The sequence below is a fragment of the Triturus cristatus genome, chromosome 3_1, assembly GCF_964204655.1.
Source record: "Triturus cristatus chromosome 3_1, aTriCri1.1, whole genome shotgun sequence".
NCBI lineage: Eukaryota > Metazoa > Chordata > Amphibia > Caudata > Salamandridae > Triturus > Triturus cristatus.
In genome coordinates, this window is record NC_140583.1 from 445,360,027 (window position 1) to 445,382,067 (window position 22,041).

The window sequence follows — 22,041 nt, forward strand, 5'->3', positions numbered from 1 at the left end:
TCTCAATCAAAGGCACCACGCGGCTCGCTCTCTCCCTCTTGTCCAACCACGCAATCAATTTGCCAGCCTTGTCACCCACATCATACAATCGCCCCTGCCGCTCTCTACTGAGGCCCCTGGCCGCCTCCGTGACGAGGGCCCGATAGGCCGCCTGCTTTAAATGCAAGACATGCAACTTGGCGTCTGTTACCCCGCTCCCCAGGTCACCCTCCAGTTCTGCAATCTCGGCCTCAACCCGGGTCACCTCCTCCCGCTCGCGCCGCCGGGCATTAGAAATGAAGGAGAGGGCCTCCCCTCTAAGAACCACCTTGAAAGCCTCCCACAGGGAGATGGCAGACGGGACCGACCCCACATTCTCATCGAAATAGCGCTGTAAGGATTTGATCAAGTCGGCACGAATGGTGGGGTCGCGCAAATACCATGCATTGATCGGGGCCACTCTGCCATCCCCCCTCGGGAAGACATCGAAATGTAACAACAATGGGGAGTGGTCTGAGATACCCCGCGCCAAATGGCGCACCTCCCCCACCCTCCCTGCATGGGCCGCCGGGACAAGGATGTAATCAAGCCGCGAGAGGCTACCATGGGCCCCCGAGTGGAAGGTGTACTGTTGCAACGCGGGATGCTTTAAGCGCCAGCAATCCACCAGGCCCAGCGTGTCTAAAAGGCCGGGCAGCCACGCCTGTGCCCGGGGGAGGTCCCTAGGGGGATGGCGATCCATAGACCCAGAGGCAACCGCGTTAAAGTCCCCTCCAACCACCAACAGGCCACCCGGAAGGTCCAGAAGGAGGCGCCCCAGGTCCGCAAATGTAGTGGCTTGTAACCCAGGCGGGACGTACACTGATATAAAGATAAACACTCTACCCTCCATTCGTCCCACCAGAACAGTGTAACGTCCCCTCTCATCATGGCGCACCTCGTCAATCTCCAACGGGAGCGAGTTCTTGACCATAATACCCACCCCCCGCGAGCCCGAAGTGAAGCCGGAGTGGGCCGCCAAACGATATCCCCGCCGATTCATTGCATGAAAGGTGTTACCTATAAGGTGTGTCTCCTGCAAGAAGACAACATCTGGTGAAATACGTTTTAAATACTGCAGGACCACACCACGTTTAATCCTATCCCCCAGGCCGTTAACATTCCATGACAACACAATCAAATCCCTACCCCCCATGATACGTCAAGACAATCGGTCGCCCCCCACCGAGCATCTGAAAAACAACAAAACAGTTGCGGGTTTGCCTTGCGGTGTTAACAAACAACACACCCCCCCCACCCCCCGGTCCCAACAGAACTCCCCCCTCCCTGCACCCCTGCATGAGCCCAGACAGCCCCCCCAAAGTGCAGTGTGCCTGTCGCCCCATAGCTAAGTACTAACTAGTCCCCCAGAGGAGGAGGGAAGCCCCCAGCAGACCCCACCCGACCTCCATGGGAGGGGAACATACGAAAGCAAGATATGGTAAAGGAGTAATATCCCGAGCAAGGCCTATACAGTCACCCCTCAATTCTGATCCGGCGGGCCCTCCCCGCCAGCCGCGCCCCCCCCACCCCGATCTCCAGGCAAAGTATCTAACCAGTCCCCAGCCGCCTCGGGCCGGTCGAAGAAGTGCGTACGGCCATCCACCTCCACCCTCAGCTTAGCCGGAAAGAGCATTGAGTACTTGAGGTTTAGGTCCCTTAGGCGACGTTTAATACCAAGAAAGCTCTGTCGCTGCTTCTGGACCGCCGGAGTAAAGTCTGGGTAGAAGTGTACATCCATGTTGTCCAGCCTGACCGGTCCCTGTTGCCTGGAGGTCTGGAGGATGGCGTCTCTGTCCCGGAAATTAAAAATCCGGGCAATAATAGGCCGCGGCGGGGCACCGGTCTTAGGGCGGCCCCCAGGGACCCGGTGGGCACGCTCCACCGCAAAAAGCTGTGCATGGCTTATTAATGATGAGTTAAACTAAAATATTTAAAAAAAAAATAATAAAAAAAAAAATTATCCACACTCTCTCCACCCCGTGTGCAAACGGTGCCCGAAGGGCACCATTTGTGCATGGCTTATAACATATACGAAAAATTAAAATATTACCTTTCAAAACGAAGTGCATCATATGTCCTCCATGTGCGCACGGTGCGCGAAGCGCATCGTGCGTACATGGCCCATCGAGCGTAACGTGGGCACGCGGTGCGCGTAGCGCACCGCGTGCCCACCGTGCGTGCACGGCACTAACTGCGTAAAGTGGGCGCGCGGTGCGCGAAGTGCACCGCGTGCTCACTGTGCGCGCACGGTGCGCAAAGCGCACCGTGCGCGCACGGAACGAACTGCGTTAAGTGGGCGCGCACGCCACGAATGGCGTAAAGTAACTTAGCATTTAAAAAAACGTACAAATTCACTGAAAAAACCATAGGTTTCACACACGTTATAGTTAGGAATTAGCATTTAAAAAAACCTTGCAAATTCACTGAAAAAACCATAGGTTTCACACATGTTATAGTTAGCGGAAATTTTACTGATAAAAAACCAATGAAATTCCCCCGTTATAGTTAGTGCAGGCAACTATAACTCACGCGACCGCAATCTTCTGCTGATGACATATGTGTCTTTATGAAAAAAAAATATTTGTAATATATGTATAGCTAAAAATGTATGGAAGAAGACATGGGCAAATAAGTGTCTAAATACAGTATTAGCATCAGCAGAGGATTGCGGTCGCGTGAGTTATAGTTGCCTGCACTAACTATAACGGGGGAATTTCATTGGTTTTTTATCAGTAAAATTTCCGCTAACTATAACATGTGTGAAACCTATGGTTTTTTCAGTGAATATATATATATATATATATATATATATATAGCACCGAATGAATCCCTCATTGGATTGATACCAACGAGAGTGCTGGTCCTTTCTGTTGCGTGAAGCAGTAGTAGAGCGTGAATGTGTATGTGTATGTGTATATATATATCACTGAAAAAACCATAGGTTTCACACATGTTATAGTTAGCGGAAATTTTACTGATAAAAAACCAATGAAATTCCCCCGTTATAGTTAGTGCAGGCAACTATAACTCACGCGACCGCAATCCTCTGCTGATGCTAATACTGTATTTAGACACTTATTTGCCCATGTCTTCTTCCATACATTTTTAGCTATACATATATTACAAATATTTTTTTTTCATAAAGACACATATGTCATCAGCAGAAGATTGCGGTCGCGTGAGTTATAGTTGCCTGCACTAACTATAACGGGGGAATTTCATTGGTTTTTTATCAGTAAAATTTCCGCTAACTATAACATGTGTGAAACCTATGGTTTTTTCAGTGAATTTGCAAGGTTTTTTAAATGCTAATTCCTAACTATAACGTGTGTGAAACCTATGGTTTTTTCAGTGAATTTGTACGGTTTTTTAAATGCTAAGTTACTTTACGCCATTCGTGGCGTGCGCCCACTTAACGCAGTTCGTTCCGTGCGCGCACGGTGCGCTTCGCGCACCGTGCGCGCACAGTGAGCACGCGGTGCGCTTCGCGCACCGCGTGCCCACTTTACGCAGTTAGTGCCGTGCACGCACGGTGGGCACGAGGTGCGATGACAAAGCAAGAAAGCACGTCAACAAATCTGTACTTACTTGTAGGTACCACTAAAAAATCATTTCATAAACACAACGGCTCTTTTTAGAGCCCCCTAATATCTAAACACTTAAATCTGATTTTCATTTTTTTTTTTTTTTTTTTTACCGTACGCTTACCGTGAGCTTACCGTACGCGTACCCCGTGATTTTTTTTAAAATCAATAAATGTTTTTTTTGTACTTTTCTGTCCTTCTTTGACCCCCTTACAATTGTTAGGGGGTCTGTAACTCTCCTCATTGCCCCCTTTCTTTGTTTTCACTCTTTTTTTTCAGAGTGAAATACACAAAATGGCGGCCGCCGCTTCCTGGTTTCGGCCGATTCGAATGTTTACTAAGATCTAACAGCCAATCAGAATCGCGCTCGCGCACGCCACCGTACGCTTACCGTAAGCGTACGGTAAGCGTACCGTAAGCTGGCTCAGATATATATATTGATTTAAAGGCTATTTTCTCAGAATCTACTGAACAGATTTACACCAAACCTACAAAAGGCACTTCCTTGACCTAGGGACTACCTCTCTGCCAAATTTCTAGTAATTCTGTTCAGCCGTTCGGGCTGTAGCTCGTTCTAAAGGTCCTATGGAAAAATGCATGGGAAAAACGCGTTTTGGGACCCCCCTTTTATCTCAGCCCCCGCTTGACGAATCCCCCCGAGACTTTCAGGGTAGGAGCGGAGCGTAGCGCCCCACCTATTTTGAGAAATTCGCGAGGATTCGTCGACCGGCGCCAAAGTTATTCAAAATAGAATGTTGAGGTTTTCCTATGGAAACGTGGTCCTAACTTTAACTACCTACTGGCGACCGCCAGTAGGTAATATATATATATATATATATATATATATATATATATATTCATATTCTGAGTGTTAAGTATCAAGGGCTGTGCAGTTTCTATGTCAGAACAACTTGGACTACTCTTACAGGAAAAGTCACTGACTTTTAGGCTGATCCCCTTACAGAAGGTTTATAAAGGGCACAGACTGTTTCCTTGCTAGATTTTTTGCTTAGAAGTGGATTCCCTGAAAATACGTGTTTTTTGCCATCAGTGTGAAGGGCATGACAACGGTGAGTATTACAATTTGCTGCTTCCTTTATATTCTGATAGCGGACAATAAGCCAAAGATAAGCCACAGTATAGCACATTTTGAAAACCAGTGTGGACAGCTATGACCAGTACATAGTCATCTGTACAGCAGTGGTCCTAATCACATCTGCATTGGTGTTTGACAGGGTTCTGTAGGTCCAGACTACTCTTAGGCACATTCCTTTTGATAGAGAGAGGCTTTGTTACTCGTGGGTGCTTTTCAAACCACTGCTGGGTTCCAAGGGTTCACGTTTACATTGGGCTAATTTCACAGATAATGCCAAACATTACATGGATGGTCCTGAAGTCAATGCTCAAGACAGTTTTAGTAGCTGTGTTGCCTAATAAAGGTAACAGCAATAGTAACGCTTCTCCTGCACCATTAGACCTCATACCAACTAACAAAATAACTCTAGGGTGATCACAAACAGGTATCACTATCTAATGCATAAACTGTATTTTTGAATCGGTGAAAGACTATAACCTCGAAGCAAATTGGGTTATGTGCTTCCATTTGTGCTAATTCCACAGCAGGTCCCTCCATCCACATGAATTCCTTGCTCTCACACTACCATCTTAATTTCTAAGAGCACTGCCTGTTAGAGGCTGTGGAGAAAGTGTCTTTGAAAGAAAGGAGTCTGATTTGATTCTCGTTGTGGCCTTGTGTTTGAGAAGAGTGCTAAACATTAACCTTTAGTAACTTTGTCAAATATATGTTTATTGAATTTCTTGCAACATACATCTGAGATACTAGTACAGCATCCCACTCAGGGCAGCAAAGTAGTGCAGGAAAAGTATGAAGGCCAAAAGGGGTGCACTGCCCAGTATAGGTCAAGCTCCTTCCTTATGGAGTGGCCCAAGTAATGGATACAGTTTCTAAACGTTGTGGAGCTTGAAGCTAGTCCTTTCTGGTCAAAGTCGAGAACACGCATTTCCACAGAGTGTCATCTTCCTTCTGTTGCAATGACTTTCCCAGATTTTACAACTGACATGTGTGGCATGGAATAAGCATATATCAGAAAGCAATTTATCTCAGATGTAAAAACAAAAATATAGTGAGGAGTAAGGGCCCAATGCATCAATTGGGTATAGTGATAACGCTGTGTGTGTCCCATTGCATAATCTCGTTTACAATTATCAAAAGTGAGAGGGTCAAAGTTGTGAAACAGGTGCATCAGAGCTAAGCAGCCTCCCTTCCTCCAGGCATCAAAGGGTCCCTCATGTAGGGCCGGGGGGAATGCTGGGTTAAAGTGGATCGGTGTAAAGGGGGAGAGGAACGAGGTCCACCTATCGTCACCCGAGACTGAGTCCCACACCTTCGGGGTGCTAATGTGGGTATTTTTAAGTCTGTCCTGTCTAGGGTGCCAAGCCAAGTCCCAAATAGTCCTTCCCGTTACGCTGCGGTCCATATGTAACCAATGTTTTTCAGATTTCTGTTGTGACCATTCTACCGAGACTCTCAGCTGCGCCGCTTTATAATATAATTGAATATCTGGGAGTCCAACACCCCCTTCTTTGCGAGAGCGGCGCAATAGGGAGTAGGAGAAGCGAGCTCGGCCTCCCTGCCAGATAAAGTGTAGGATCATGGCCTTCACTATCCGGAAGAAGTCCCCCCTCAAGCTCAATAGGTAAGGCTTGAAACAAATAAAGGAGCTTAGGCAGGAGAGTCATCTTTACGGCGTGAATTCGCCCTAACCATGACAGGAAAAAAGGTTTCCATTTCGTGAGTTCTGTTTAAATGCATGCAAGAATGGGAGAAAAATTGGCAGCATAGAGTCCCTCAAGTCTTGGCGTTAGTTGGACACCCAAGTATTGGATGGAAGAGCTAGCCCAGGGAAGGGAAGTAAGGGCCCGGAGTCTAAGGACTTCTGCCGGCGGCAGGGCGAGGTTGAGTATATATGATTTGTCTACATTTATTTTAAATCCTGACACCACTTCAAAACGCTCAAGTTCTGATCGTAAGTGGGGGGAGGGAGTTTGCGGGGTCAGCTAAGGACAAAAGGACATCGTCCGCGAACAGTGAAATTTTGTGTGACTCCCCAGTGAATGGTAACCCCTTAATTCCGGGATGAAACCTAGTTGCTAATGCTAGTGGTTCTATGCTGAGGGCAAAAAGTAAGGGTGAAAGGGGACACCCCTGACGGGTGCCTCTGGAGTGGCGAAAGAAGGGCGAGTGCACCCCGTTGACTACCACTTTGGAGCAGGGGTGAAGGTAATTAGTTCTAATCATGGTGAGAAATTTAGGCGAAAATCCGAATGCTGTGAGTGTTTGGAAAAGGTATGGCCAGTCAACCCTATCGAAATCTTTTTCAGCCTCTAACCCTACTAGGACCACAGGAATTTGGAGTCTATTGGCCTTTTCTATCATATGCACAATTCGGCGGGTATTATCGTGTGTTTGACGTCCTTTGATGAAACCCGACTGATCTGGGTGGATAAGGGCAGGCATGAGGTCATTCAAGCGTTTGGCTATAATCGAGGAATAGAGTTTGGCGTCTAGATTTAATAGGGCGATCGGCCTATAAGATGCGCAGCGTTGGGGGTCCTTCCCCGGTTTAGGTATCACCGAGATGACGGCCTCGGACATTGTGCCAGAGGTCGCGCCTGTCTCCTCCATAGTGTTAAAAAGACGTGGGCTGTAATGTCCGGGGCAAATGTCTTATAAAAGATGGCGGTATAGCCATCCGGCCTGGGAGCTTTGGGGGGTTTTAGGGCTTTAATGGCCGCAGTCTACTGTTATAGGAGCTGTGAGTAAATAATTTCATTCATCAGATACCTGGGGTAGGGGCAATGCCTGGAGGTAGTCCCTTTGGGCATCGGAGTTTAGGGTGTCCCCAGTGTAAAGGTTTGTATAGAAGGAGCCAAAGAGCTCAGCTTTGTCCTCATCTTTATATGTGATGTCCCCCGTCGGTCCCTTAATGCCACCTATATATTCTCTGTCACGTTTATCTTTCAATTGTTAGGCAAGGTGTTTACCAATTTTATTGCCCTGAGTGTATGATAGATGTCGCAATTTGAGGAGTGTAAATTCCGCCCTATTATATATAGCCCTAAGTTTGCCCCGGAGTGCCATGAGGTTGCGCAGAGTTTGCCTCGTGGGGTTGAGTTTATGTAAGTGCTCAATATCAGTTAACTAATTTTACAGTCGTTCTCTCTCGCTAGCCCGCTGCTTGTTCAAAGCCGCATTGAGGGCAATACATTCCCCCCTAATAACAGCTTTAAAAGTATCCCAGGTGGTAAATTCCGAAGTGTCCTCCGGGTCATTAGTAGTGAAGAAGTCAGTGATCGCTTTTCTCAGTTTGGTACAGGAATCTTTATCTCGGAGAAGCGATGGGGGAAAGTACCACCTGGGGGGTAGTCAGGCGTTTCCATACCAAGTGAGATTAACGGATAGCAGGCTGGGGTCAGACACTGCGAGGGGAAAGCTCTTTGCATCCTGTAGGGCCCCCGTAGGGTCTGACTTATGAAGATATAATCGAGCCGCGAGTATGTATGGTGAACATGTGAATAGAAGGTGTAATCTTGAGTCTATGGGAAAAGAGTGCGCCAGGCGTCTAGAAGTCATAAGTCATGTAAGCGGTGTTGCGTCGCCCCCGAAAATGAGCCCATGTCCGAACGCTGAGTGTGCGTACTGTCCAAATCTCTGCCATATCAAATTGAAATCGCCCATAAGGATTCGTGGGCCCTCTACAAAATCAGTTAGTTTCCCCAGAAAGGTGTGTAAAAAGGCTGCCTGCCCAGTATTAGGGGCGTATACTACTGCAAAGGTGCTGAGCTTCCCTCTCAAGCGTCCTTTTATCATAACCCAGCGACCCTCCTTGTCACTCGGAACTCCCAGCGGCTGGAATTGTATGGAGGAGCAAAACATGATGGCCACTCCCCTATGTTTAATGTGGGCTGAGGACCTATAAATTAGCAGAAAATGTTTGTGTTTAAGGCACTTGTCCTCGGCTCTAAGTGCGTCTCCTGTAACGCTACTATGTCGAGATGATGGTCGATAATGTATTTTCATACTTTGTGACGTTTTTGGGGAGTGTTAAGACCTTTAAAATTCCACGTTCCTATAGTAATCGACATTACGTCTCAGGCACAAAACTACCGCCAACCCATAGCTCCAAAATTCCACATAGCCTCTGATCCCAGTCCTCCTGAATAGACATAACGCCAGATCTCATAATGATGCCCTTCCAAAAGTCAGAGTTCTCGTCCAAAGTAACTGTTAAAAAGCCGCCACCACAGCCCTCCCCTACCCACCCCACAACCCTCAAAGAAACAGAAACAAACATAGTCGAATAAACAATACAAATATTACAGTAGGTCTCTCTGTGTGGCCGAAAGGGGCCTTCCAGGAACCAGGGGGGACAGCAGGTCCGAGGACCCCGTCCACGCCCGTCTCGGCGGAATCTTCAGTCAAAAGCTTATTTGTGCGGCTAAGGGAGTCAACAAGTAAAGGCAAGTCTTAGAAAAAGGTCGTGCTTAGCTAAATGCATCAGTAGGTTACCAGCATTGATGAGTACAACATCAGGAAACATTCAGGGTAACAGCCTGTACCTACATCCAAGATTATCTCCGACTTACAGACAAACCTCACTACAGAAGAAACAAGGGAAGTCATATTGGTCTCACGTGTAGAGTTCACAGTACCTATGGTCTCTTCTCGTCTTGGACAAGTGGCCGAGGTCCTAGGGATGAGAGCAGCCGTGAAGCTGAAGAACGACCCACGCCTTGTGCTCTGAGGTAGCGTTGGCACTTGTAGTATGCCACCAAATGGTCCGCAAGGCGTCAGTCGCCATGGCGAGTATACAAGAGACTCCTTGATGCAGGCTGGAGATGATCATCGGCGCCCCCTGCGAGTCCCGACATTCCAAGCAGACGCCGACACAGAGCCTCGGGTAGATTCTCCATTTTTACCTTGGGAGGGGGCATCTTCCTCAGAGGGAAGGCCCAGAAGATCTAAGTCCTCCTGTAGATAGGTGATGTGGCGCCGTTTGTTCTGGAAGTCAAAGCTGAGTTCAAATGGGTAGGTCCATCTGTACCGGATCTTATGTCGTAGTTTCGCGGTGACTGGTCTGAAAGGCTGTCTCCATGCCAAAGTAGATGGTGCCACGTCCTGATAGATGGTACAAGAATGGCCTTGAAATGAGACGAGTCTTTCGTCCTAGCTGCTTGGAGAACTGCCTCTTTAACTTTATAGGAGTGTAATTTCACCAGGATGTCGCGGGGTCGCTTCTTCTCTCCGTGCTGGAGGATCCCCACTCGGTGAACTCTGTCTAGTTTGATTTTAAGAGTCCGTGGAAGCAGGATCTCTGAGAACAGACCCTCATGAAGGCCTCCAAATCTGGCCCTTCCGCGTTTTCCTCCAGGTCTCGGATCCGTATGTTCTCGAGGTCCTCCGTCTTGAGCTGTGCTTGATGGAGCTGAGCCTTGAGTGTTTGGACATCGTCGCGGAACTCCGTAGTGAGTTGCTCTTGTTCCTGGTATAGTGTCTCGAGGTCAAGGACTCTAGTGCCCACCGAGTCAACATCCTGTTGTAGAGAGGTCAGGCGCTCTGTCAAGTCTGACCGCAGTTGGTGTATGGAGGCTTTGATGTCTTGGCTGATGTCATTGCGGAGTTCAGATTTGAAGTCTTTGAACATGGTTAAAAGGTCCGCTTTCGTGAGTGCCATTGTCGTAGAGCTTGCGTCTCCTATTAGCGTGGACCGCTTTTCTGAGGAAGAAAAGAAGTCTGAGACCTTATTTCGGCGTTTTGCTCGTCGTCTTTTTAGGTGGCATATGGCTGAGACCTTCAAAGTCGTGCATGCGTAGGGAGGATAGATTTTGCAGGGGACCGGCTGGTGAATAGCATGAAGTGGTGGCGGAAGTGGAGACCCCCTTGTCGCAAAACCGGTATCCCGAAGCCAGAGAAGGTAGCTCCTCGTGAATTCAGCCGTGCAGACATTCAATGCTTAGGAAGGGTCAGTGTCGCTGCGTGGAGGTATAGCAAGTAGGTGTGCACCTGTGCCCTTGATAATAGCGGAAGCCGTGGGATGTTGTGTCTTCGTCTAGGAGGAGCCAGTTAAAAAGAGACTTCAGCAGGGGCAGCAAGGCGGCAAATCGTGAGGACCAAAATCGCCCGCGCAGGACGTATCAGTCGTCATGGATTACAGCCTTATATCTCCCAGAAGGGGGGCGGTGCACACGCAGGCCACATCAAAGCATAGGTGAGCAAAGAGGTCCCAAGTAATCAGGCTATATGCAGGTATGTGGCAGTTTTCAGGAGATTGGAGAAAGTGAATGAACAATTACTGCGTGTGATGGGCTCCCCCCCTCCCCCCCCACCCGGAAACAGCAAGCAGTCCCAGCGCTGAAGACAGGCGTATCGGCGACCGCCGCCATTTAGGCAAACGCGTCCGCCATTTTAGGGTCAGGCAGAGGGGAAGGGGGAAAAGTCCAGCCAAGCCAAAAATCCAGTCTTGCCGCCGCCAGCACCCCTGAACCAAGCGGTACCTCAAAGTTGGTCCTGTGTGTCACTTAGGGAGATCGGCGTCCCCGGTGTCAGCGGGAGTTCATGCAGGGCACCCGTCACAGCGGGCCGTGCGCCACCATTTTAATGTGCAGTGTGTTCAACTTCCGAGGCAGCCAGGGCAGAAGTGGTACTTCTCGCTGTGGTCCGCGATCAAAACTGGCCTCCGCAGGTGCTTCTCATCATCGGACGTCGGCAGGTTCCTGTTGCGACGTTCCCAGGTGCCTATAGCCGCTTTTCTCTTCACCAAGACTGGACTGGGAGCCGAAACGGGCTACGTCTGTTCGGCCATCTTGCCCGGCCACGCCCCCCAACCTTTAGTAACTTTAACACTCTACTGAAGAATGACATTTTCAAGATGCTGTCATTGGCTTAGGCACTGCAATTTTCAGATCAGTAGGATTGAATGGTGGTGTTGGTCTTAAAAGAAGCCTATTTCAGATTCCAGTCAATCGAACGTTCAGACGATACCTATATATTTTCTTTTTTAGTAGAGATGGAGAACCTTCAGTTTGCATTGCTAGGCTAACCTCTTTGCCAAGTGGCTTCCCTTCAGATTGTAGAATACGGGACATTCAGAGTAAGATCTAGATTGTTAATCTGAGAGTTCTTCTGTCAGTGCTTAGGTTGTTTAGACTTGTCATCTTATGCACCCATTTGGTTCCAGAAGCAAGTGTAAGGATGACATGGTTTTAGTAGTGTCTTTGCCGATAACGGAGTCTGCATTAGGGCAGTCTCTTGAATGTTATATTAATTCATCTTTTAGTATCTACCCATCTTCAGTGGTGGTTAAACAGTCATCCATAATGTGCAACAGATTTTTCTCCGTCATACGATAGTGACAGGTGCCTCGTTGACTTACTGTGTTGAGAAGGCCATTTAGAAGAAAAGAGACTGAGGTTTGCCATGTCAGTCGGTGAACCATCTCAATATCAACAATATTGAGGTGAAATCCATAAGATGAGACTTAGGGGCTTTCCTGCTTTGGATGTGGGACAGAAGTGTTCAGATTTTTACAGGCAGCACAACAGCCATGTGTTATGTGAAGAAACTGGTAGTGTGTGGTCCAGTTACCTTTGCTGGCCAGTTGGGTTTCCCTTACAGTGAAGCATCCAGCAGATGCTCAGAATTTGTGAAACAACATAGGTTTAAAATTGTGCTTTACCAGCATGGTAGTATCCTAACATATTGTCCTCAATTGTTGTTTTTGGAGTCATCCACAAATAGACAGCACAAAACAGAATTGTTTTGTAATGTGCAATTTTCTTCACAGGGATTCCTCGAAGATTATATTCAAATTTCATGGACTTATAAACTTAATTATGCATTCTCATTCATTCATATAATTTGTTGGTCCTTCACAGAACCAAGAGAGTTCGAGAACAAGTTATCCTCATTGCAGAAGATTGATCAAGGAGGATTTCTCATAGTATTTTCTCACACACACAAACTTTTAGATCTTGCAAGGATTAAATGAGAACAATATGTAAACTCCTGGATTTCATTTTAGGCATGCCACATCATCTGATTTGAGAACACACTATGATTATGTTACATCCCCAAGTTGGAAAGGGGAGTGTGATTTGAGAGAGAAAAAAAACGAGCTGAAGCCTCTCTGTATTGATTAAATATGAGTTCCTCAAGGAAGATCTTAGTTCTCTTGGGAGAAATCTGGCACCTAATTTTTTTTTTTTTTTTAAATAAACTTTATTTAAATATTTTCTCAACAACATGACCAGGACAGTTGTAAACATGGGCAGTACTGGTTTAGTAATTACAGTGATAATGCTTCCAGAAATCTGCACCTGATTAATACTAAAAGAGAAATTATGATAATGTTGCTTCTTTTGAAATGCAGTATCTTTCTCAAGTGGTAAATAAAAAAATTCGCATACCTTATTTACCACTTGAGAAAAATTCACATACCTATGCGAATCCCTTTAACGTTTTTTAACATAACCGGTTTCATGAAAAAAAATTATTAAAAGAAAGAATGCAGCTTTCTGTCAAGATGGCTCTGGGGTGGGAGATTTGAAGGAAGGCCCTTGTAGTTGCACTGTTTTCGACCCTAACAAATGTTGATGTAATCCTATAAATAAATTAAGGTTTTTCAGCTGTCCACTCTCGGAAAAGAGCACCATTTTGATACCAGAAAAGGTCCTGTTGCTTTCCAGCTCTCTGCCCTCCAGCCTCCCTGACAGTCCCTCCCACCTCCCAGGACTACTTATGGAGGCCGCCCGGCTCCAGGACCCCTGGTCCTTCCATCGCTACACCACTCAGGGGCTCCTGGCCCTGGACACAGGAACAGCTTCTTCATGTCCTTCCGCGATCAGCCAAAGTCCTCTTCATCTGCTGCCACTGCCGCTTCTCCTGCTAAACAGGACCACCAGCCCGCCCTGGACCGCACACGGTTTCCACTCAGAAGACTACGAACAACTTGAAACCGCTCCAGTGCATCCTGCTCAACATCTGTTCCCTCTGCACACAAGCCACAGAAATCTGGGACACCATCACCCTCCTCCCCCTGACGTTGCCTTCATCACCAAAACGTGGCTGAACCCGTCCTCAAACTCACACGCCACCGCCACTCCCGAAGGCTAAAAGGTGATACACCATGACCGCACCAACAAAAAAGTGAGGGCATTTCCATCATCTGTTAGGAAACCAGCTGATGCCCTGTCACTAACGACTACCCTATGCCTTTCATGGAACACCTCAACTTCAAACTACAGACAGATGCTGAGACCACGATAAGAAGCACCCTTGCAGATAGACCCCCAGGCCTGACAAGCCTTCTGCGACGCCATCTTAAACCTCATCCCCCCCTCTAGTCATCGACTCCCATCACTACGTCCCACTCTGCGATCTCCATTTCCACATCGACTACCCCAATGACGCCAACTCAATCACCCTCCTGGTGAACCTGTGTAACATTGGCCTCACCCAACTGGTCACTGAACCCAGCACAAAGCCGGGCACACGCTTCTCTCCATTTTCAACTCCAGCTACAGAATCAAATTCAGCCACTTCACTATCTCTGACACTTGAAACACCAAGCTTCACAGTTCCTCCAACCGCAGCTGGGGAAAGGTAACCGAGACACAGTGGACACAGACCCTCAGCACCACCCAACCAGAACCTTCAGCAGACCTTGACCATGCCTTCCGAAATTTCTCCCCATGGATCATCAAAAACGTCTACTGACGCCGTGCTGAAACTACCAAGAGTCAACAAAACCTCAAAACAGGCTAGCTTGTACACCAGAGTGATCAAAACCTCTAAACGCACATTGACTCAAGAAGTGATGGCGCATCACTAAGAACCCCTCCAACAGTGCCGCTCACAAACCAGCCCTCAGCAATTAACACCTGCGAATCAAGGAAGCTAAAAAAGCAGCCATCTCTGCCCGTAGCACACAAAGTAACTCTTAAAAATAGTCAATGAATTCTCCAACCCGACCGCCACAAAAAACATCATCCACCCCTCCCTAGAACTCTGCAACACCCTCTTGGACTACTTTCACAGCAAGATTGCCACAATCTACAACAATTTTAACCCCCAACCCACCACTCTCAACCTAAACCAATCAGCATACACCATCCGAATGATCACCATGTAATAGCCGCTCACCACTCAGACCACCACAGCCATCATGTCTTCCATCCAATCCAGGATGCCCACTGACCCCTTCCCCACCATCTCTTCAACCTTGGAACCAACCCAATCAGCATGGAACTCACCAGCATCCTCAACACCTCCATCTCCACAGCAACCTTTCCGGACAGATGGAAACACGCAGAGGTCAGACCCCTCATAGCAAAACCCTTTGCTGACTCCAGCGATCTCAAAAATTGATTGATCTGCCTGCTCCTCTACTTGACCAAAGTACTCAAAGCCATCAACCAATAGCTCACTGAATGCCTGGAACAAAACCACCTACTTGACGCCTCACAATCAGGATTCTGTGCCAACCCCAACAATTAGGCCACAATGATTGCTGCCACAGACATCCGAACTCTCCTCGACCACAGAGAAATTGTGGCCCTGAACCCCCTCAACCTCTCGGATTAGTTTGACTCCATCTCCCACCACACCCTCATCGACAGACTCTGCAACATTGGCATACATCCAAACGCCCTCAAATGGTAAAATGTATCGCCTCTTTCCTTACAGGACACACACAAAGCTTCTGGTTGCCTCCCTTCACCTCAACATCCAAAGTGGCGTACCCCAAGGATCATCTCTGTGCCCCACTCTTCAACACCTTCATGACCCTCCTCGCAGATATCATCAGATCCCATGGCTCAACATAATCTCCTACATCCTCTCTCACCAAGGATCCCCTCCGATACCAAACCCAACTTCTGCAATGTCATGACCAACATAGTAAACTGGATGAAAGACAACTGCCTCAACCTCAACTCCGACAAGACAGAAGTACTGATCTTCGGAAAGAACACTTCCGTCTGGGACCACAGCTGGTGGCCAGCAGAACTCGGACCAACACCCTTACCAACAGACTATGTACACAACCATGGCATCATCCTCGACCGCTAGCTGACCATGAAACGACAAGTCAGTGCTGTCGCCTTCTCCTGCTTCTACACCTTTTGCATGCTCTGCTGAATCTTCAGTTGGAACCCAGTCCTTCAGGCCCTCGTCAGCAGCTGCCTCGACTACAGCAATGCTCTATATGCCAGCATCTCCACCCAGCTCCTCAGAAGACTCCAGGCTATACAGAACGCTGCAGCCATACTCATCCTAGACCTCCCGAAATGGACCCACATAACCCCCACATCAGAAATGTTCACTGGCCCCCATCCAGAAGAGATGCCAGTTCTAGATCGTCAAGCCTGCCTACAAAGCTCTACATGATCAAGGACTGTCCTACATCAACCGACGAGCCTGTGCACTCCCCCCTTCCCCACATCCTTTGTAGCCACAGTGGGAGCTTCTCCTTCTCCTATGTCGCCGCCAAGACCTGGAACGACCTGTTTCTCCATCTCTGAACAGTACTCTCCCGGGCGTGTTTCAGAAGGAAACTCATGACCTGGCTTTTCGACGGAGATATGGCACCCTCAGCACTCAGAAACCCCTAAGGGTGACAGTGCTGCACTATACAAATAGCCGATCGATTGATAGGGATCTGAAGTCACAGTAGGCTCTATACCAAGGAAATCTCTCAGATTTTGTGCAGGTGTTGATTGGAGCTTGGGGCTCCTGTACGCCTTCTCTCTTCTACCTCTCCTGGCCAGAGTTGTGGAAAAGATCGAGAACAACCAGGCATATGTTATCCTAGTGGCGCAAGGAGAGTGTAATACCTGGAACATCTGGGTATGAGCATCTGTCCACTGAACTAGATGCCTTCTTAGGAGAACCTCTTCTGTCTGCAGCAGGGCAGGGTCCTACACTCAAGCCAACACAACATGCACGCTTATGCTTGGAGATTGAATGGCAACAGTTGATGGCTTTTCTCCTTAAGTAGTGAATGTAATTTTGACTGCCAGCCATCCCTCCACTAAAACCATCTATGCAGGACACTGGGAGAAGTTTGTTTGTTGGTCTAACAACCCCAGTTGCCTGATGTTCTATTTTTCTCGCTACCTCTAATTCAGCAAGGCCTTCTTCTGGCAATATTTAAAGGTTATCTAATCCAATCTAGTTAGTTGGTATAGCCCATGGCTACCCAGAGGCTTACCAGTTCTGATTCAAACCAGCAGGTCAACAGTCAGCCCAGCTAGGAGTTGAGTGGGGGAAGGTTAGAGAAAAGCCATGTCTTAAGAGCTTTCTTGAAAGCAAGTTCTGAATCTGGCTGGTGCAGTAGGAGTGGCAGGGAGTTCCAGTGTCTGGGTGCCAAAAATGTAAAGGAACGGCCACCCAACCTAGATCTACGTATTCTGGGTGTTCTTACAAAGAAGAAGTTACGAACCGTAAAGATCTGCCAGCTTTGTACGATTCAATAAGGGCATGAGGGATTTGAGGCCTCTTCCTGGTAATAGCGCTGTAAGAGATGCACATAGATTAAATTGGACACGTTGCTCGATAGGAAACTGAAGAAGGACGGCCAAGGCCCTCCTTGTGGACAGGTGACTTGGGATTTTGAAAAGAAGATGAGCAGCAGGGGTGGGGGGGGTACAGAAGATCTAAAACTTTCTTTAAACATCTAAGAATACTGAAGCAATTTGCTGCTAGCTAGTTTGCCTGTACCTCAACTGTAAGCCTGTCGTCTAACCAAATGCCTAGACTTTTATTTTGTTTTTCAGGGTTGGTGCAGCTCCTAAGCTTTTTGTCCAGGGTAGACTCTCTTGGCTTTTTTGTTTCCTAATAGCATAAGCTCCATCTTGTCCCAATTCATTTTGAGGGAGCAGTTGGCCATCAAGTTGGCCACCTCTTTAAGGCAGTGGGTTGATTGCAGTTAGGCCCTTGTTCTGGAGTGTTCTATCCAATTAATTGTATATCATTGGCATATGATACTATAGGCAGGTTAAAAGACGGAACTTGCTCTGCCAGAGGACTCAGACAAACATTAAACAGAGTGGAGCTTAATGTGAAGCCCTGAGAAACTCCACATTTAATGGACAGAGTATCGGAGAAAGATGCATGGTCCTATACTTGGAAGGTTATGTCTTCGAGGAAGGAATCAAGCCATTTCAGTGTACAGTCGCCTATCCCAACCTATGCAAGCCTTTCGACATGTGTTGTGAGGTCCACTGTGTTGAAGGCTGCTCTGAGGTCCAACAGAATAACTGTTGATGAGCCACCCTGATCGAGAAGTTGTTTGAGGCCTTCGGTCACGGCTAGCAGTGCGGTCTTGGTGCTATGTAGTGCTCTTAATCCCGTTTAGGTATAGTGAAGAAGATTGTTCGATTCAAGGCGCGCGTGCGCGCCTGGCAACCGCGCGCGCGCGCGAGAGAGAGAGGGGCCTGTAGTTGCCTGGACAGGAGGGGTCAAGATTAGCATATTCCTAAACTGGGGTTTAACTGCCGCTTGTTTCCATTGTTTGGGAACTATGCCAGAGGAGAGTGACCGGTTGAGTAAATCTATTAGGACATGGCGAATAATCTCTGGGCCTTGTGCTAAGATACGGAGGGAGGCTGGGTCAAGAGGGGATCCTGACTTCAATTGGCTAAGTAATGTCAGAAGTTTATTGTAAAAAATCGGAGGAAAGGCAGTGCGGCACAATTTTGATAAATGAGGAAGAAAATGCAAGGGTCATAGCTTATTTTGCGTTGCCTGGAAAAGACAAATGTCTAAGATTTTTATTTTTTTAAACGAGGCTAGCTCATTGCAACGAGCAATTGACTGTTCTAGGGGTTGAGAGTCTGATCTCATCTCCACTAATGATTTAACAACTTGTGGGTTTGAAACATCCTCAATGCTTGTAGAGTAGTCAGTTGCCTGGGCAGTTCTATTCTCTGAATGATAAAACCTGATTGCTTTCCGGTATTCTAGCCTACTTGCTTCCTCATAGCGCTTCCTCATTGTCCTTTCTAATTGCTTTCAATGCTTCTCCTGTATTAACAGTTTGGGGGAAATCATGGTGGCTGTTTCGATTTCTGTTGTCCCTTGTGGGTCTGAAGAGAAATAACTGTGTCTAGCGAATTATTGATCCAATTAGGAAACCTGGATTTAGCCCCAGTGATAGAATCTCCCAGGTCAGGTTGGTGTTGATGAGATTGTCATTCGAGAGTTTTTTAATCTAATTTAGACCAAAAACGATTATATGTCTTTGGTCGAGGAGGGGCATCTGTCAGCCTTATCGACCTTTTTATTATTTCAAAATCAGCCATCTTTGTTTAAATCGCCTATTTGTTTTCTAAGAGGTTTGATCTCCATGTTCCCACGAAAACTCTCTGTGATGTATCAAAGAAACCTTAATCTCGTTAATACATTTGTGATGTGCATCTCATTCAAGCCAATGCACTGTTGCTCACAGGGAGTGTTCCTCATAGTGATAACTATGCTGCAAGGACTTTCTATCCGGGAGCTGTACACAACGTTTTTTTACAGGGATTCTCATTCTGAGGGCTCAGGCAGCATTTTTCCCAAAACTTCAAGCACATTTCCTCACTAGCCAAACTATCCCTCGGCTGGCACCTTTCGCCCCACATCATGCATCCAAGAAGAAAGAGTTACTCCATTGCCTAGACCTAAAGAGAACTCCAAGATTTTATATTGATTGTACCAATGACTATCAGCTCTTAGTGCGGTTCTCTGGGACAAGTAGGGGAAAAGCAGTGCACAATCAAAACATCTCCTTATAGATTTTCCTTTGTGTACAGATCTGCTAGCCAAGATACAGCCTCTGGAATCCCTGCAAGCTCATTCTGCCACTGTGCTAGCACACCGCGTGCCTGTTGTGAACATTTGCAAGGCTACTATGTGGACGTCACACATTCCCAAAGTACTTCTGGCTGGATAGTCAGGTCTGGTGGCAAAGGCACTTTGCCTGTTTGGTCCTGGAGGATTTCTGATCTGACCCATTACACAGATCCACTTTCGGGAGACCAGGTAATGCTTTGTTGTCTATTTATAAGGTGAGGAATATGCAGTTAGAAGTATCCATCACAAGAACAAGTTACTTGCCTTCGGTATTGTCCTTTCTGGTGGATACTCTCATCTAACCACAGATTCCTCACCATCCTTCCCTCCTCCCCATTTATGTGGAAGAGTCTCCTTTAGTCCATAATGAAAAGATTCCAGTTAAAGACCTGCACACTGACACAACCTGGTTCCTGAGGGGTCTGTATTTGACGATGCGGACAGAAATGAGTTGACGTGCGGAGATGGTGGTTATTTTATGGTGTGGGATAGACCTGACGTGGAGCCGCACACCACCACCTATCGGCGTGTGAGGGAATTGCAGAGAATAATATCCTGATCTGGGGGTATTCACAAGGTGAATAATCTGCGGTTTAATGGGAGTATCCATCAGAAAGAACATTATCAAAGTTAAGTAACTTATGAGGGACCAGTATGTAGGCCTAATTTTCATTAATTGTGAGTTCTTACAAGATCTTGTGCAAGCGTTGAGACCTTATCAGTGTTTAACTTGTAGAATGTGTGCCCTGAAACGTTTTACTTCAGACTTGTAATTTACTTGTATACTACATCACTAGAAGTTTATGAAATTGGTAACATACTAGGATCTCAGTTGTTTTTTTATTTCTTCCGTCTAAACAGAAGCAAGGCCCAACCAATCCTACACTTTTTCATCTAGTTCGGGATGTGAAACAGGTAAATAATAATGTGTTTATAATTTGATGCACAATTGTTTCAGTGTTTATTCGTGCTTGTGTGTTTGTACATCACAAACAACAAAACTTAGTTGCCTCTTAGTGCTTCATCATTGATGGTGTCTTATTCCATGGACACGGTAGAGAGGTTGATGTTACATTAATTTATGTTAAGGTTAAACTGGTGATCTTAATGCACAGATATATTCAACAGTATATTTGTTTGAAGACAGCACTGCAACTTCTACAATGATGTGAGAGCCATCAGACAAGCATTTATTCAATAGTGCTTTTGTTGTGAAAGGTACTCTACTATCATGGTTAACACAATCTCAGACCTTTAGGTACGGAGGGCAGATTTCAAGGAGGTACGTTTTCAGTTTTGTCCTTAATTCAATTATTTGTGGACATTTTAAATGTATTAATGAATGCCAATCCAGAGACATGGAGGGATTGTTGGAAAGCAGGTGTTTTTTTATGCAAATGTCTGTTGAAGATTGACTCGATGTCCAGTATCCTATGTCTAAAGTTGGCAGTGGAACTTTATAAGATGTTTTTCTCAAGGTTTATTTCTTAAAGGTCCTTTCCAACAAAAGATCTTTTTCCATGACCATGTTTTCCAGACTTCAGCGTCAGGTTACAGCTGGGTGTCTTGAGATAATACTTTGATTCAACCCCACCCAGAATTTTTGAAATGGCATCTTTAAACATGTTCTCTGTGTAACACACGTTTTCCCTAAAAGTATAAGCACTTTGTAGGTGGTCAGCATGGAGTATGTAACCTCTGGTTGCCAGTATGCTCAGAATTTCATTGTTATAAGACAAATATGCTAGACTTGCTATGCCATGTAGGTGACGGGGTGAATGACAAATAGTTCTCAGAGCAGAAGAGGTGGAAAGAGCTACAACTTTCCAAGGTTCTGATGTGGAGGACCAACATTATCTTCAGCAGTTTGCTACTTATTTTTAAACGCTGGTCCTGCTGTGGATTGCGTTAAGACCCGCCCACTAAATCTATCCCTATAACCACAGCACTCCAACTCACATGTACAGTTTAGATGTTGGAAGCCCAGATCCTTGGGTGCCATCTGTTCACAAAATAGTTCTCACTGCCTTGAGCTAGAGCTCACCAAGGGTGAAACCGCATTAGTGACACATGTCAAAAAGAGTTTATGGCCATAGCCTGAATTTCCCCTAACCTTGCATGCCCTGTATTTAGCCTGTAAATCTGCAGAGCATGAAAAATCACTAGGTGTTAACTGTTCCTCCTGTGGTCATTGTTCTCACTCATCTACCGGTCTTGAGCCAATCTGTGATGTCACAGATTCAGCAAGGTAAATTTAGACTCATTGCTCTGGAATGTTATAGGCACAAATATTTATATTTTAGAATTATTTAATACTAACCAAGATCATAGAAGATACAAGACAATTATTTTGAACGTTAGAAATAATTAAGCAAATTAGAAATCCTTTAGCACCATCAAATAGAAGATACCTAACATTATTTTATGAGCTAACAAGAGCCTGTATTTGGATTTGAAAGAAATGTACACCCTCTAATTATCTTCATCAGTGATGGTGAACACACTCTTCTTTTATCTGCGGTT

General features: G+C 46.5%; 1 protein-coding gene across 2 annotated transcripts in view; it reads left to right on the top strand.

The window, feature by feature from the left end:
* The window catches only part of TRPM7 (transient receptor potential cation channel subfamily M member 7), a 2,096,104-nt gene that overhangs the window by 763,609 nt on the left and 1,310,454 nt on the right, over nt 1–22,041 (top strand). For both annotated transcript variants that reach the window (XM_085644243.1, XM_085644244.1), the window contains exon 13: nt 20,380–20,433. In XM_085644243.1, coding sequence (XP_085500369.1) covers nt 20,380–20,433 — 54 coding nt within the window. The remainder of the gene's footprint in view (nt 1–20,379; nt 20,434–22,041) is intronic.